Source organism: Labeo rohita, unplaced genomic scaffold, assembly GCF_022985175.1.
Source record: "Labeo rohita strain BAU-BD-2019 unplaced genomic scaffold, IGBB_LRoh.1.0 scaffold_552, whole genome shotgun sequence".
In the NCBI taxonomy this organism is placed as follows: Eukaryota; Metazoa; Chordata; class Actinopteri; order Cypriniformes; family Cyprinidae; genus Labeo; species Labeo rohita.
Window position 1 is genome coordinate 38,172 of NW_026129475.1, and position 12,013 is coordinate 50,184.

Consider the following 12,013-nt stretch of genomic DNA (forward strand, 5'->3'; position numbering starts at 1 on the left):
CCAGTAAATTGTTTTTTTCAGCATGTATTTGGCTTTAAAAGATTCTGAATGAATCCATATAGTAGTAACAGTCAGGTACAGTCAAGACGTACTTATTCCCCAATATTTGTATTTAAGACGTTTATTTAGTTATTGACTGATTTCTTGATTGTTGCACGATCATACAATTTGAATTATGAAAATTATAAAGTATTTATTTATTTGTTTATCTATCGTTTTTAGGGGGTGGTGGAGTACCACCGGCCCTTCTTTTTTTCCACTTAAAGCACTGGTCTTAAAATTGTGGGGTCCGTCACCGATTATACAGACATTCTTATTTCAGAACACTAGGAGGCGATGATTTGCAGTGTCCCCTAGTTATAAATACTAAATGTAGTGTCACATAATTAGAAATTATGACTTAATTTAATTTAAAAAAATAATAATAATAAGCCGTTAATACTGTCTACTAAACTTAATGCTGTTTTTACTTCACTGAATGCATTATAGCAGCTCAGTTTCTAAATCAGGAAACCTTCCGAGGTCTGAGTTTAATGCAGGTCAGTTTAGTGGCAGAATGACTCAAATGAATGTGGTTTCTGTTGGGTGGACAAACGTCTTGCTCCAGTTTACCATTGCATGTGCGGTTGACTGACGGGTAAATGAGCAGACATTATTTTCCTTTAAGACAGATTACGTTAAGACTATTGACAATAGAATGAACCAAACAAATGTTCCCACAGAGAAATAACACAGCACCACTACAAGTAAGAGAGCGGTGTGTCAGGAGTTAAAGGAATCTAATGCAAACACAAAGAGAATAGAACAAAAAGTGCATCTAATAAAGTAAAGGCTGCCGTAAAGCTCGGTCAAGAGCGTCATTCTGTTGAATATCTTGAAAACCACAGATTGATTGCAGACAACGTTATTTATCACACCAGCTAAGCTGTTAAACCGAGCGCGTTCTCGTACGCAAAACTGAACGCGTAAACTGAGCGCGTTCTCGAACACATTTACGGAGGGGCGTCGACAGGAAGGGTTTCTCTGTTTGACTTTAAACCTCAAATTATCCACAGATACTATTTTGATTGTTAAGCAGAATTAAAGACACGTTCTGTCGAAATCGTCTGCAGACTATGCGATTTATCTCAAATAACGTTTGAAGAAAATGATCCAAGCGTTTGTTTTGTTCTGTTTGTGTTTTTTTCATCTAGCTGGTAAGTAGGCTACGTTTTATGACGTCACCACAATCACACGTATGATGTTTTAGTCAGATTTGTTAATTCATGACACCTAATTGTAATGTAATGTTAACAACGTTATTGAACGTTATTGTATTGATGCAATTTTTGTTGTTGTTTTTTATTATTATTATTATTATTATTATTTCATATTGTTCTTCAGGTGTATTTGTTGCTGAGACAAATGAAGTGAAAACAGTATCAGTAATGGTTGGAGATTCTGTCACTCTTGAATCTAATACTGACATAGAGGGATATGACAGCATAGAGTGGAGGTCTGGAAATATTCGCATCGCTAGAATCAAGGGAGTGAACGGTATATTCTCTACATATTATAGTGATGACTGGAAATTCATAGATAGACTCCACCTAGATAATCACACTGGATCTCTTACCATCACAAACATCATGCATGAACACAGTGGAGTATATGAACTAAGTATCAAGGTCGGAAATAAGGTGCCAACCGAGATTTACAGTATTACTGTTTATGGTGAGTAGATTTTTTTTTTTTTTTTTTTTTGTTATTGTTGTTGTTGTTGTTGTTGTTGTTTAACCTATTTTATAGAGTCATTTCTTTTTATACTCATGTTAATTCCTAGTACTCATTTATCCATAAAATAATAATAATAATAAACTTTATATTAGTCTCTGAAAACAAATGTTTTTTTATGGTCTCTTACTGTAATTCATATGTTAAAAAATGTTAGGATACAAGTAAACATAAAGACTGTATCAGCACTGCTCTTTGTGAATGATAGTACACACACTTACTGACTGACAAAATTCTGCACTCTGATTCAGCATGTTAAATCCCCCAAAAAAGCTTCACTTTTACTTACTGTCATTCTTTGTTTTGGGTTTTCCAGCTCTGCTGCCCATTCCTGTCATCTCTAGTTACTGTATACAAAATCCTTTATCAAAATGTTCATTGCTATGTTCAGTGGTAAATGTGAGTCATGTGACTCTCTCCTGGTACAAAGGAAACAGTTTATTGTCCAGCATCAGTGCATCCAATCTTAGCAGTAGTCTCTTTTTACCTCTGGAGGTGAAATATCAGGATAAAAATAACTATAGTTGTGTGCTGAAGAATCCCATCAGCAACCAAACTCAACACCTGGACATTAATGATCTCAACTGGCTGAGTTCAGGTAGGCCTGGAGTTATGTTATATGTTATGTTATTTATGTATTTATTAATTTTTTTAGTGATAGTTACTGAGAATTTATTTCTTTCCTCAGATACTGTCAATGGTTGCCATACTGTTGAAGTTGTGATCCGATTAGTCGTCACTGCTCTGATGGGCGTGGCTGCTGTGGCTGCCATTGTTGTTCTGGTTTATGACATTAAATCCAGAACAGGAGAGAAGAAAACAAACATCATCTTAAGATGCCGAAGAATATTGTAAACAAGAATGTTAATGTTTTTTGTTTGTTTGTTTGTTTTCTAAGTAAAGAAACTATTGTTTGAGACAGAAATAATCATCCTTATCATATGGTAATGGTGGATTAAGTATTTTAATGCAAATATGACACCCATAAGGCTAAGAATATGATAAATAAATGCTATATAATACAAATGCACAAAATAAAACATTGAAATCCACTCTCTGTAATGTATGCTTTAGCGTCTTTTGTTAGCTATAGGACAGAGCTACAAGGTTATAAAGATAGACCTGTATTTACACTGATCAGCCACAATATTAAATCCACCTGCCTAATTTTGGTTAGGTTTTCCTCGAACAGCCAGAACAGGTCTGGTGTGTCTAGGCATATACTGCAAAAAACCTCTGAACATGTCCTGTGGTATCTGGCCACAAGACATTAGCAGCAGATCCTTTAAGTCCTGGGGCCATGAACAGGACTTCTTGGTCCAGCATCATCCCATAGATCCAAGTATATAAAACTGCAGACTGGAGATCTCCAAAATGGGGCGGGGACTCCAAAAGTGGGCAGAACCTCCAAAATGGGGCGGGGTCTCATCACGCAAAGACTTTCCCCATTGGCTCTGGCTTCAGCATATTGTTATTGACTTACATTTCAAAAACTAAACTTTATAAAATAAACAGTTTGTAGTTGTTCTCAAATAAAATAAACTATGCTATATAAATAAATATGCTCAGTGAGAGCCCCAAAGCTCATGGCCAGTGGTTACAATGATATAAACGGGAATCACACGTTAAATTAAAATATCAAAGGATAATTTAAGAAATTAATTGATGAAAAATGTGACTAAAATTGCCTGTAACTGACTGTTACAGTGTCTTTTGTAACTGGTAGTGAGCTGTTACTCCAGGGTATATAAAGAATGGAGATAAATTTAATAAGACCTTTTTTAAGACTCTTTCCATACATTTTAACACCTCATCGCCATGTATCCTCAGCAATCCTTTTTCCATTTGTCAGAAAATTGAAGGCTTTCTAATCCATTCACAGTGGGAGTCTTGAGTCTTAAGTTGCTCATTATCTTTGTCAAAGTTGAATTCAGGTCAGTTTAGTAGCACACTGACCCAAATGAATGTGGTTTCTCTTGAGTGGACAAAGGTTTTTTGTTGCTAACAATGTGTTAATTAGAGTGTGTATCTGGTTGATTGATGTTCACATGCAAATTCATTATTTTTCTTTGAGAGAATGATTAAAAACAATTAATAAAGTAGGCTATAAAAGTTCCATAAATTCCCCTGCAATTCACAGAATTATTGATCTTTTTACAACCCAGACTCCCAAAATCAGCATGCTAACTGGTTCTCACTGCTCTGGTGGGCCTGGGTGTTGATGTCAATGTCAGTGAATCACTGATGAATCAGACATTCAGAGTTCAGGACCCCAGGGGGTAATTATCAAATTATCTTTGCCCCTCCCCTCTTACCCATCGTGAAGACGAAAACGCCATTTTATCCACATGCCAGCTGCAAGGTGAGGTCTTTCTCTTTCTATACTTAAATTAAAAACATATATTTTTAAGTACTCACTAAATACTTTGTTAGGAGTGAAGATGCTTGTCAAAGTTAAGTTCAGAAATGAACAGAAGTATGTGAAAGTTTCTCACAGCGATTTGAAACTTTCCGATTATCTGGATGAAGGTAATTGCATTTGTAATTATATAATAAATATGTATTAAGCTGACAACGTCGGTGGCATTTGCCACTACATTAAATCTTATTTCGGTTCGTTTACAGTCTTTGTGAAGTTCGGCATCAGTGTCTCTAGAAGGCCCGAGGCCAGGCTTTACGATGAGTCTGGCACTGAAATAGACGAGGATGTCTTTGAGGACGTTCTGAAGCAACCGAATTTGGGTGTTTTCCAGATACTATTGCCAGATTCTTCAAATGGTAATGTATATCGTCAAAATGTACGTAGCTGAGCATAGGCAAGTGACATGTCGCGTTGTTTGTGCTTTGCAAACGTCCGGGGAGCATCAAAACATCACGCGTTAAGGCTTAATTAAACTTAATTAAAATGTATTTGCATGTTGACTGTGATTGGGAAGTAAAATTTTAAGTTTATTTTGTAAATTAATTTGTATAAAGGTTGAGCTGCACTGCTTTTCCATTATTTGTTTATTAAGCACGCGCGTCTAGTGTCTTTTGCTTGAGCGCTGGACCAAAGCCACTTGATGGGATTAGCACAAGGGCTAATGCTAATGGCATGACTTGACAGGGAATTAAATAGCTCGAGATGCACCGAATGACAGGCCAGAAATCGTAAAGGGCCGTTTTTTTCAACCAGCCTCATATCTTGTCGATCATTGTTGACAGGCGCATGCAATCCACTTGTTAAGTGTGACTTAATATACAACTTTTCACCACCGCGTCCGGGTCTAAGATCACACCCACGCACACATTCACAGCCACGTGTAAACATGTTTTTTAGGAAACACAATTCAGATAACATTGCGATCACAAACAGGTATTTAATTTTGTAAATTTAAAAAATGAAAAGTTTGTTAGCGGTACCAGGGTTTGACAGTTTGTCATTCATTGTTTATTAATTTGTTTATTTTACCTGCAAAGGTCATAGTTGAATAAGACATTGAAATATTTTTACAAACATGCCTTAAAAACATAAGGCATGTACATTTTCCGAAAAAAAAAAAAAAACACTTAGCTTCATGTACTTGCGCTGGGACAGGCGAGACAAGTTTGTTGGACTTAAACCACTAAAGCACTTCTGTTGATGTTATTGCTTCTGTTGTTCTCATTTGACAGTTGCTAAATGACTGAATGTAAATGTAAAATAATGACACTGATATATTTTAAGATTTATTTTCAGCCAAGACAGCTCAATCATGCTCCAGAACTTTTTCAAAATTAAATTGTAGGGAACAACTAAACTTCGGGAAACTTAGCTCAAATTAACAAGACTAAGACTAATTTTAGGTTTTGTTAATTCTTTGTCAACAGAATTGACCCATGTTCTTCCAGTGCCAAGTGAAGAAAGCTCTATTAAGATTTCAAGCAATGAATCTGATGACACCGTTCTTCTAAGTGATGACAGCCCTACAAGAAAGAGGAGAGCTGAAGGTGAAGCAGGAATTGTGAGTGTGTGTCTGTGCCTTGGATGTTATTCAGTAAGAATTTAGAATTTAGTCACTTATTTATTTTTTTTTTTTTATTATGTTTTGATGAAATTAACATTTTGAAGAAAGTGCCTTGTTTTCTGAAAATATCACACTGTGTCTTTTGTGTTAATGCATGAAACTAAAGTGCAAAAGTTAAGTCGAGTTTACCAAATTCATGTGTTGGAGATTTGATCCAGGTGCAGAATCACAATGTGACTACACAATCATGTTCACAGAATGTTTTCTGACATGGGTTGTTTATTGTGCTGTTTATTGTGCTTTGTAACTTTGCAGATGGTCAAAAACATTCTGCAGACTAAACCTGGTGGGGATGGAATCATCAGAGAGTACAACAAAACCAAATGCTTATCTGACAGCAACAGGAGAAAGATGGTCAATATTCTTGCTGCAGATATGACTGAAAAGCACAGGTAATTTGTATTTTAAGTATTCTTTATTCCAGTGGTCATGATTTCCTAGCCCAAAGCAAAATTAGTTAAAGGACATGATTTTTAAAAGATCATTAAGGTCATTAAAAGGTTAATTCAGTGAAAATGATAATTCTTTCATTAATTACTTAACCCTGTGTCATTCCACAGAGTAAGATCTTTCTCATGTTCAGAAAACAAATGAACATATCTGTGATAAAGTCCCCCTCATAGACAGAAAAACAGCTGCCACTTCAAGGCCAAGAATGTTGGTAAAACGTCTTTGAAATAGTCCTTGTGACTGTAGTGGTTCTTATAGAGCAAGAAAAGTAGTTTGTGTGCAAAAAATAACAATATTAATAGTCTGTTTTTACACACACTAAGGATTTAAAGTTTCATGAAGTTTAGGTTGAACCACTATAGCCACATGGAATATTATCACAATGGTTATACTACATTACATGGGTCATGCAAGACACGGGTCTTTAAAGTTGTAGTCGCGTTTCTGTTTATAGGGGTTTAGAAAGCTCTTGGATGCAATCAAAAATTTATAAAGATCTTCCAGGTGTGGAAAAATACAAAACTGATTTTTTGGTGAATGAGCACTTTTACAAAGGCGTCAGGACAAAATTTAATGTGACATTTGTTCTTCTGTAGCAAACGCCTGTGACACTCAAATTCTCATCTTGTTAATGCAATTTTATAAACTGTAATGTGTTAACTGTTGGGAAAAGTGAATTTTAAAAGTTAATAATATTTAATTATTTAAATTTCAATTCATATTTGATTGCTTCTCTATAATATTACAGCTCATCTCCACCCAAACAAGTAAGAGAATTGTATGCTCAAGGAATCATTGCCCTGTTTCTATATCTTAGGGATCCATATGCAAAGCTTGGATATGTAAGTAAATTAATTAAATTAGTTAAATAATTATGTGGTAGATGGATGTCTTGTTTTACTTTAAACATTTTTTTTCAAGGAACATTATTATGACCCTCAAAGTGAACAAGGGTACTTGTCATGGAAAATTAAGAACATTCAGAGGAACAGCGCACCATCAGAGACCCGTAGATGTGTCCCCCAGTCTTTCAGTGGTGGCCCATCTGCGCAGAGAGAAGCTTCATCCAGCACAGAAGTTATCCTGACCAAAGAACAGTATAGGGAAGCTGTTTTTCTTATGAAGCATACTTCAGAGGAGGTGACAGTAAAGGTCAAGATGAGGGAGACATTTCAGTATCGTCGCAAGATGATTCATGACCCAAGCAGATGCACTGATGTGCTAACTGAATTTCCACGTTATTTGGATATCAAAGGCCTGGTAAGAACATTTGAGTTTTTAATGTGATTTAGATTATTTTTCTGTGAAATAAGGACAATAGAGGATATATTGTTATATTTATTATTCATTGTAAAGATAATAAATTTGCACTTAGTTGCTTTTTTTTCTGCTTTGGTGGGTTTTACAGATTGAGCTGGATTTTGCTTGTCTTTTTGGTGAAAAGACAGCAGCTAAGTTTTTAGAGAGGTGGCCAACTACATTTATGCAGAAAGTCATACAGCAGAGCAAGGGGCTTAACTCCTCCCAAGAACTTCAGGACCTGATTCACTGTGCAGAATCAGCTGTGGACACTGAATCAAATGAAGACGGTAAGCTGGTTTTTAACAAGTTAATAACATAATTATGTACCTTACTGATTGTTTTTTTCCCCCTAAAATAACCATGTCTCTTAGGATGGGGTAGCAGTCTTGCTTCGATTCTTCTTTTACTTCACCTAATTCCACCATCAGCTCTAAAATGTGGACAGGCAGGATGCTGTTTAGAATTTGGAACATATTCTGGGTTCCGCAAACATTTAAATAGAGTTCATGAAGCAAGTAATGAAGTTCCATTACATGTTCAAGATAGTGCTGTTCATGAAGCAGTTGTTGGGCAATCTAGTAGTATTGATGTGGCTAAATCTTCAAATGTCAGTTCCCTGCCAATATCCAGTAAAAACACCACGGATATGTGTGCATCAGCAATAGCACAACTGCAAGCTGCAGGTGTAAGTCAGACTACTATTAATACATTTGTTACGTCTATGGAAGAAGTAGTTCAGGACATCCAGGACCAAGTAAAAGAGACAGCTCTTCGTTGCTTATCCTCACAGAACACAGACATTAAAAGTGAAGTTGAACAGTCATTTGAGACAGTTGAGAACCCTTTTACCTCACTTAATTCCATGTCTAAACGAAACTCATATTTTTCAAGGAAATGGGGAATTGTCCAGCCTGTTCAGAAAGTACTTGGTGTCAGATTTGACAATAGAAAAAACAAGTCTACTGGATTATATGAGCAAGTTCCAGTGACTGACAAATTTGCCTATGTCCCAATTCTTCAAACTTTACAGAGCATTTTAATGCACCCAAAGACCTCATTCAGGTTTAAAGTGCCCTTATTATGCGTTTTCAAATATGATCTTTCATGCAGTGTGTCATGTAGCTGTATGTGAACATAAACTATCTGCAAAGTTGTGAAGCCGACAGTGCACGATACATAAAGTTATTGTCTATCAAAAAAAAGAGTCGACTCACATTTGCTTAAACGAGTCGTCAGGAATTCAAATCTTTGTCTGTTACGGCCACACGTCACGAAGTAACAGATTTGCATAATGTCCACCCAGGTTCTACATCGCGAACAACTTGCCCACCCATAAATTACCTCACTTAATTGGTTTACCTCACATGGAAATTTACATGTACATTATACGGAAGACGCTGTATCCTACACTGTGAGTAAAACTGTTTTATATTCACTTCCAAAAGATGATGAATCTACAAAGATTGTATTTTCTAACGATCATTCAAAATACGTAGTTGTGTATGTTATGTTGTGTAACAACCCTGCACATGTCATGCTAACCGGCTAAATCACGCTTGTGTAGTTCTGTTGTTCAGCTGTGGACCCACTGTAGTCTGACAATTTGTGATTGATGCAGCTTGACTGTTTGTCTGTCTCATTAGTTGGAGTAATGATAAAGAATGGCGCACGAAGAGGCTTTCACACCGAATGCGGAAAGCGCTGTGCTATGAAACCCATTCGTTTTAATGACTTCCGCCCTGCGAGGACGGCTTGTTTCAGTCTCGACCAAAGCGGACGCGCAGCGGAGCGCGCACACCGCGGACAAAGTTCAAATGAGTTGTTCAAATTAACTTTTGTCGCTGCGCTCTGAAGGGCTGCACTGAACCCAGCGGCCAGCGCAACGCTTTCCGCGCTCGGTGTAAAAGACGTTTAATGCATTATACAATGTTGAAGTTTACAACATAGAGGTGTGCCCGGTTCAGTTATAAAAGCAAATTGCGAGCACTTTCCATGGTAGCCCGTGCTAACTTGTCGATCAGCTACTTCAGCCGTTTCATCGTCAGACTCTGGCTGGAATTGTTATGGTAAAATCGATGCCATCTTTTCTATGTATTGACAAGTATCCAGGGCTGTCAGTCAGTTATGGCAATGGGCGTTTCGTTCTCCGACACGCTGTACGCGATAGACTAATCATAAAGGACTGTGCCATCTGACCAATCACAGCAGTGAGGGCTCACGGAAAGGAGGGGTTTAGAGAGACTGATTCTTCGAACTGCTTCGCACGAGTCGTTTATGAATCATTTAGAAATGGGGTAAAATTAAATCTATTTTTGGAGAAAACTAAAATGTTTTTTGACCTTGCATACATGTAAACCTGTTTTGGGAGTCTATTAAAACAATATTAGCAACCTTTAAAATGGCATAATAGGGGCACTTTAAGTCAGGTGTACCTAATAAAGATGGTATTTACTGTGATATTGAAGATGGACTATACATAAAGAGCCACCCCGTTTTCCACTGAAAAAAAATGCACTTCAGATTCAAATGTTTTACGATGATTTTGAATGTGCCAATCCATTAGGGTCAAAAAAAGGCATCCACAAATTGGGAGGTATATATTTTACGTTAAGAAATTTCCCACCACAATTTAATTCGTCTTTAGCCAACATACACTGATGTGCACTTTTTCATTCCCAAGACATAAAAACATATGGATTTGATTCAATTTTAGAACCTATTGTCAATGACATAAAAGTTCTGTAGTCCACAGGAATAGAAGGACCCTCTAGTTTTGTGCGTGGCAGTATTGTCCAAATAACAGAAAATAATCTTGGTTTGCACTGCCTTTTTGGATTTGTTGAATCTTTTCGAGCTCGGCATAGCTGTAGGTTTTGCCTTACTGAAAGGGAAGATTATCAAACTGTGTTCTGTGAAGATGAGTCGAATGTTATTTTTCGCACTAAAGAGACACACTTGCGACACTGTGAAGCTATACAAGCAGACCCAACACTACCTCATGTTTATGGTGTAAAGCGCACATGTTTGCTGAAATCTCTGCAGTTCTTCAATATATCAGACAATTTTGTAAATTTTATAAACAAGTCAAGTCAGTTCTTCAAGTGTTCTCCATTCAGCTTCTTTCGTGAGGTTTGGAAATTAAGGAGAGATTTTGTTAATACTGCTAATGTTGTTCCCTTGGGCCTGTAATGACAATGAACAGAAGATGCTGAAAATACCACAAGAACCATGACGGTCTGCAGACATTGCAATTAGATCAGAAAACAGATATCATTCAGTGAGTACTTTTATCTTAATGATTTATCATGATGACTGGATTTCTAAGTAAAAAAGTGAGAAGCAAAATGAAAAACCGAAAAAAGACCAAACCACAAAAAAAAGAAAAAAGAAATGTCTCAATGTCTGAGCTTGTGGATTTAGTGTGGAAAAAAATGTTTCTTTTCCTGCTAACATGGTTGACATCCCCTTAAAACCACTTTAATGTGACATAAAAGACAGTAAACAAACACACACAAAAAAGCTTGTCTCATGCAAGAAGCATCTTGTTTCCACTATATGCTTTTAGCTCTGTTTCTGAGTCAAACTGAAACCTGCTGTGGTCTGAGTGTAAATGCAGAATGACCCAAATGAAAGTGGTTACTGTTGAGTGGACAAACGTCTCTTGCTGCTAACAGTGTGTTTACTATTGCGTGTGCGGTTGATTGACAGGTAAAGGGGGAAAGCCATGATTTTCCTTTGAGACAATGATTGAAAATAGACTGAAACAAACAAGTGTTGCAACATAGAAAGAAGTAAAAAAAGAAGAAAAGAAAGAAAGGAAAAAAACAGCACCACAAAAAAATGAAAAAAAAAAAAAAGTAAAATGTAGTAAATACTGTTAAGTACAGACAATATATACTGAGAGGCACATAATGATTTAGCACACTATTATTATAGGAAATATCATTCATCAAGGAAGTGAAACTTAACTACACTATGCAACCAGCTGAGCTGTTGTTAAACTAAGCACGTTCTCCTACACAATCACGTGCACGGTTACGGAAGCACGCTGTCGAGAAGGGTCTGGCAGCAGACATGCACTTGCATTTTCATACTTGCACTCTTACACATCTGCACTTCTGCAAGTGACGTCAGTGCAGTACTTTTATTATTTTTTTATGTTATTTTATTTATTTATTTATTTTAAGTGAATCTCTCAGCAGGTGGTGAAGACAAGAAAAAAGAAACTAAAATACAATATCAGTCACAGTCCCCACTTGCACACTCTGCTACCTGCAACGTCACTTGCAATCCACACAATGCCAATGGAGACAAGACGCTGTGTGTCTAATTTGATCTTATAACACCTGAGCAGTGCCGATCAGTCTGTGGCACTGCTCAGGTGTTATGAGAGCCCAGGTTGATCTGATAGTGGGCTTCAGCTCTTCTGCATTGTTGGGTCT

The 12,013-nt window shown here is 36.8% G+C and overlaps 1 protein-coding gene across 1 annotated transcript; it reads left to right on the top strand.

The window, feature by feature from the left end:
* Positions 1 to 1,538: 1,538 nt before the first annotated feature.
* Positions 1,539 to 2,697, top strand: LOC127161114 (uncharacterized; the record flags this gene model as incomplete). The annotated part of the gene is made up of 3 exons (XM_051103771.1): positions 1,539 to 1,713; positions 2,090 to 2,371; positions 2,462 to 2,697. Coding segments are annotated over 3 exons (624 nt in total), but the record flags the coding sequence as incomplete, so codon positions are not given.
* Positions 2,698 to 12,013: the final 9,316 nt, after the last annotated feature.